Source organism: Arvicola amphibius, chromosome 4, assembly GCF_903992535.2.
Source record: "Arvicola amphibius chromosome 4, mArvAmp1.2, whole genome shotgun sequence".
NCBI classification, from domain to species: domain Eukaryota; kingdom Metazoa; phylum Chordata; class Mammalia; order Rodentia; family Cricetidae; genus Arvicola; species Arvicola amphibius.
Window position 1 is genome coordinate 102,343,276 of NC_052050.1, and position 6,000 is coordinate 102,349,275.

Here is a 6,000-nt window from a genome sequence, read left to right on the forward strand (position 1 = left end):
TTCTTCAAGGACCCGAGGGAGCCCACATGGAGGCAGTGGCGAGAATTCCTCGTTAAGTACTCCTTCCTGCCGTACCAGCTGATGGCAGAGTTTGCCTGGGACTGGCTGGACGTCCACTACTGGACAGCACGCTTCCTTATCGTCAACGCCATGCTGCTGTCTGCTCTGGAATTGTTCTCTTTTTGGAAGATCTGGTCAAGAAGTGAGCTGAAGTAAGTGCCTTCCTGTGGGAGATAGTTGGAATAACAGGGGTAGTAAAGAAATACCAGTTATGAAGATCCCCTTTAAAATGTTGTTCGGACTTGGAGTCTGGGGTGATTCTGTACTGGAGAGAGATGGCTCAGCAATTCAGAACAAGTGCAGCTCTTGGAGAGGATTGAAGTTCAATCCCCAGCACCCACATCAGGCACCTATAATGGCCTGTCATTCTAACTCTAGGGAATCTGACATCCTCTTCTGGCCTCTGAGGGTACTGCCTTCATGTACAGAAACCCATACATATACACATAATTTAAATAAATAAATAAAAATAGGTCTTTAACAAAATTCTACCTAGACTATTCAGGCTCTGGTTTCACAGATACTCCTTAAGCAGAAAATAAGAAAGTTACTTGTTTATAGTAGCAGACTACATATGCATAGTGGTTTGTTTTGTTCCTGATTTTTTTTTATTTACTTTTATTTTTTTGGGGTTTCTTTATTTTATTTTGTTAGAAATTAGGTCTGTCTTAATTAGGTTTCTATTGTTATGATAAAACATCATAACGAAGCCCAGCTTGGTAGCATACACCTTTAATCCCAGCCCTTGGGAGACAAAGGCAGATAGATCTTTGGAACCTTGATCCACATAGTGAGTTCCAGGCTAGACAGCTACAAAGTGGGACCCTGTCTCAAAATAAAAGAATAACTACATGAAAATAAAAACCTAAAAACTAAACAAAAAAAACCAGTGAGCACAAAGAGCCAGGCACAATAGTGTATACTTAGAGTCCCAGCTACTCAGAACACTGGTAAGACCCCATGCTAACTGATTTTTTTGTCAACTTGGTGCAAGATAGAGATGATGGAACTTTAATTGAGAAAAGGCTTTTTTTTTTTTTAAGATTGCCCTGTAGGGGGCTGAAGAGGTGGCTTAGCTGTTAAGAGTACTGGCTGTTCTTCCTGAGGGCCTGGGTTCAATTCCCATCACCCACATGGCAGCTAGCAACTGTCTGTAACTATAAGTTCTGACACCCATATACAGACATGCATACAGGCAAAACACTAACGTATACTATTGCCTCAACCTGGATATCTCCTGCCTCAGGGTTCTAAGTAGCTGGAACTATAAGCATGCACTATTGTGCCTAGCTCTTTGTGGTCATTGATTTTATTTTGAGACAGGGTCCTGCTTTGTGGCTTTATCTAGCCTGGAACTCACTGTGTAGACCAAGGTCCTAAAGATCTGTCTGCCTCTGTCTCCCAAGGACTGGAATTAAAAGTATGTGCCACCAGGCTTGGCAAGTGCTAATTTTTTTGATTTCACTCGTGAGTGTGTGTGTGTGTGTGTGTGTGTGTGTGTGTGTGCATAGCATCATTCATGGTTGGTTTCAGACTTTGCAAACCAGGCCTAACTCTTAGTGCTAATTGTTTAAGTATTTGCACTTATGTGTGTGTCTGTGTAGCCTTCGTGACTGGTTTCAAACTTAACAAATCTGCCTCTGCCTGCCAAGTGCTGGGATTACAAGCATACCTGGCTTCCATATCTCATTCCTATTTAACCAGATAATGTCTGGGGAGATGTTTGAAGGATTTTAATAATTGAGGAATAAGCGAAGGAAAAGCAGATTATTCGTAGAAAAGAGCCGTATAGTAAAGGCCAGAGAGGCGTCCTAGGGAATTCTGTAGTGTTCTAGTTCTGCTTGGCCAGCACTTGGGACAATTATAACTTCCCTGAATTAATGTAGGATGAGAGCTGGGTCTTTGAGTAGATCTCGGTGGCAAGTAGCAAGAATCTGCCTAATTGAACTTAATACAAAAGAAATGCCCACCCAGAGTAGAAAGCATGTTTTGGACCCAGAGACCCAAACACTCTTCCTCAGGACTGCCTCCCTCAGGGCCTCCTTGACCATAGGCTGCCCTTCTCTGTGTTTTTCAGCTCTTCTTGCACCTCATGGCCTATGGCTGCCCCAAAACTTGCCTACCAAGGCCAAGAAAAAACAAGCACTTCTTTTCCTATAACAATTGAAATAAGCCTTTACTCTGATTGGTCCAGCTTGAGTCATGTGCCTACCCAGACATGTTATACTGTGGGAGTGTGCTAGGTTTTCATGGCCACTCTCAAGGTGAAGCATGTGTCCAAATCAAACCACATGGGGAAAATGCATTAGGGAGGGGCTGGAAGTACAGCTTAGTTGTAGAGCACACGCTCACGTTCCTCCAGACAGACAAAGCAGGCACCGCCAAAGCAATTCCAGTTGTTTTAGGAAGACTGTTCCAGGCAGACAGGCCACCACACAGTTTCACATTGGTGTCCCATCGGTCACAGGATTCCTGACTTTGTAAATAGTTGTAAGACTTTCTCGTGTGTCATTTATTCATGTATAGAATATATGTGTCCATTCTTGTGCTCTGTCCCTGCCTATATTTCATCCCCAGCACAGGATGTGGTGGCACATGCCTGAAGATCCCAGCCTTCAGGAGGGGAAGGCAGAAAGATGAGAAGTTCAAGGTCATCCTCAGCCACGTAGCAAGTTTGAGCCCAGCTTGAGCTATATGAAACTTTGTCTCGGGGTGGGGGGAGGAAGTACCACAAAGCAGGTAGAGTTGAGGCTGTACCTGTGTGCTCAGAGAACATCCCTAGGGACTTGTGCTAGGAGCTGTCGACTGGTGAGGCAGGAGTGTTTCCCCAGTGTGGGAACAGATGGCAGGCAGACCCTCAGTACCCCAGCATGTCCAAGCCCGCCCACCACTCTCCTTTTCTTTTCAGAACTGTGCCCCAGAGGATGTGGAGCCATTTCTGGAAAGTGTCTACGCAGGGGCTGTTCATGGCCATGTTCTGGCCTCTCATTCCACAGTTTGTCTGCAGCTGTCTGTTTTACTGGGCTCTCTACTTCAGCCCGATTATTAACATTGACCTGGTGGTCAAGGAAGTCCGGCGGCTGGAAACCCAAGCGTTGTGACTACCAGCAGCAAGGTCCAGGAGAGCCTGTGAGTCTCCCTGATGTCCAAGCTATGACATTTAAAGAAGCAGGGGTTTCATTTCTACCCTTGGTAAAGCAAGGTGCTGCTTCTGTGTGTCAAGGCTTCAACCAGGTCCCTTCTTCCTCTGTCTCCTGCACCTTGGCAGCTGACTGCTACCCGGGTGAGACTTTGCAGCCAACGGCCAGCCACTCTTCTTACAGGGACTTGGGAGGCTCGGGCTACTATGGCCATCAAGAATGATGGTCTTGGACACAATTTGGAGTGACATGTCAGAAGACCACCACAGGCTGGGCGAGGTGGCACACGCCTTTAATCCCAGCACTTGGGAGGCAGAGGCAGGTGGATCTCTGAGTTCAAGACTAGAGTGGTCTACAGAACGATTTCCAGAACTGCCAGGGCTACAAAGAAATCCTATATTGAAAACAACAACAACAAAAAGAAGAAGGCCACGAGGGTCTACTAGCCTTAACCTCATGGACTGACAAGCTCCCCAAACCAGGCCTCTTGGGGCCAAGTTTAGGAAAACAAGGATAGGATTTGGTCATAGGCATAGTTACATATACAAAATACAGAGGAAAACCCAGAATTCAGCTTTTTAAAAAAAATTTAATTGAAATTTTACATACCAATCCCAGTTCCCACTCCCTCCCCTCCTCCTGCTTCCACCACCTTCTCCCTGAAGCCAACCTCCATCCACTCTCAGGGTAAGGATGAGTCAGCAAAGTCTAGGCAGGTCAAGGCCTTCCCCACTATATCTAGACTGAGCAAGGTATCCTTCCAAAGAGAATGGATTCCAAAATGCCAGCTCAAGCAGTAAGGCTAAAACCTGGTCCCACTGCCAGTGTCTCCTCAGGCTACCTCAGCCATACAACTGTCACCTACATTCAGAGGGCCTAATTTGGTCCATATGCAGGGTCCTCTGCTGTCAGGCTAGAGTCTGAGCTCCCATTAGCTCAGGTCAGCTGTTTCTGTGGGTTTCTCAATTAGTTTCTTACTGAAAAGTTGTTAGGCTTCAGAGTAAATCTAGAGAAAGTTTCAGGCCGAGAGAATGATGGCTAGCTGTCTTGTTTCCTGTTGTGGTCATTGGAAATTAATTTTTCTTTCTGTGATCACAGAGCTGAGTGGGACACCCATCAGACTGAGTCAAGTGACTGAGAGCACTGCTCGGGGTTTTGTTTTGAAAATGTAATATGCAGGATAAGTACTGTATAGTCTCTTCAAGGAAACATTTGTAAGCTGCTCTCGCACTGTATAATGTATAATCTTTATGGTCCTGAAGTTTAGCAGTGGGTACAATTATACCAAGTGCTGCCATCATAAATACAGAGTGAGCTGAATGTCCTGCCAGTGTGGACACAGCAGGTGTAGAGGTGTGAGCTCCTCAGCCTTGGCTTCATGCAAACAAGCTTATATCTAAAGAGAGAGAGAGAGACTTTGTAATTCATTAACCCTTTATGATTTCAGCTAAAGCTTGCATTTGGAAGTTTGGACAATTACTTGAAATAAAAAAGATTTTTATATAAATAAAACTTCTATAGAGAAATCTGATTCTGAGGAAACACAAGGAAAATCCTACATAGCTTGATGTGTTATGACATAGTCAGGTTGAGTGGGGTGTATAGCCAGGATGCTGCTTAGTGATATCTCCAGTGAAGGAAAAATGTCCTTTCCCAGTTTTCTCATGGAGCCCTAGGGCCACCTGATTTTTGTCTACAGAGACAGCGACTCTGTGGTTCAGGCACACTGTAGTATTTGTGCATTCCTGGACATCACCTTGGAGATTTCCTTCCTGGGCATTCCTTTCTCATGATGAAGTAGAGGTTGGCGGACAAAGGTTATTGCACTGGTAGTGGCTGTGCTAGGTTCCGTAGTGTCCAGGTTAGACCACAAATAGGCAGCCTCCCAATACACCATTCCCACATGTGGCCTTTCATGCTGACCCAACATGCACCAACACCGTACCTCAAAGATGAGTAATGCCCAGATCTGCTCTGGGAAAAGAGCAACCAGATGGGCTGGTACTCTAGTTTCCGTTAGAGTGAGCATGCTCATATCCAGCACTATGGGCTTGCTCTAATCCTTGAATCTTCCTACCCTTCTAGGGAGGGTTGGGGTTAGGGACTGTGGACCCCCAGACCCTGAATTTCCTGTGAATCCCCCTGCCTTCCAGGGGTGAACAACTTGTTTTCCTGCAGCTGCTCCAAGCACGAGACCCTCAGGAGTTCCAGATGGCAGGGGAATGGTTTTTAGTGGGCTTGCAGCTGAGAATTAGAGCATGGCCATTAGTCAAGGAGACCCTATATAAGCTGCCCTAGAACACAATAAAGGGAGCATTATTGGCATTCTTGTTTTAAGGATGACCCATTTCTGTGTGTGTGTTTCAGTCTCGAACCCCTTGCCTGACTCATGAACTATACCGTAGCACGTAGAGCAGACATGTGTTACATGGGGAAATAAGTTTAAAAAAGAAGTTCAAGCCGGGCGGTGGTGGCGCACGCCTTTAATCCCAGCACTCGGGAGGCAGAGGCAGTCGGATCTCTGAGTTTGAGGCCAGCCTGGTCTACAAGAGCTAGTTCCAGGACAGGCTCCAAAGTCACAGAGAAACCCTGTCTCGAAAAACCAAAAAAAAAAAAAAAAAAAAAAAAAGTTCAGGGGGCTGGAGAAGATGGCTCAGTGGTTAAGAGTTTAATTCCCAGCAACCACATGGTGGCTCACAACCATCTGCAATGAGGTCTGGTGCCCTCTTCTGGCCTTCAGGCATACACACAAACAGAATATTGTATACATAATGAGAGAGAGGGGGGAGGGAGGGAGGGA

At 45.8% G+C, this 6,000-nt stretch overlaps 1 protein-coding gene across 1 annotated transcript in view; it reads left to right on the plus strand.

Annotated features, from left to right (window-relative positions):
• Positions 1-5,537, plus strand: part of Bfar (bifunctional apoptosis regulator) — a 31,958-nt gene extending 26,421 nt beyond the window's left edge. Inside the window, exons 7-8 of the mRNA XM_038328515.1 lie at positions 10-212; positions 2,969-5,537. Of these exons, the coding sequence (XP_038184443.1) occupies positions 10-212; positions 2,969-3,161 (396 nt within the window). The 3' untranslated portion in view covers positions 3,162-5,537. The remainder of the gene's footprint in view (positions 1-9; positions 213-2,968) is intronic.
• The last annotated feature ends 463 nt before the right edge of the window (positions 5,538-6,000 follow it).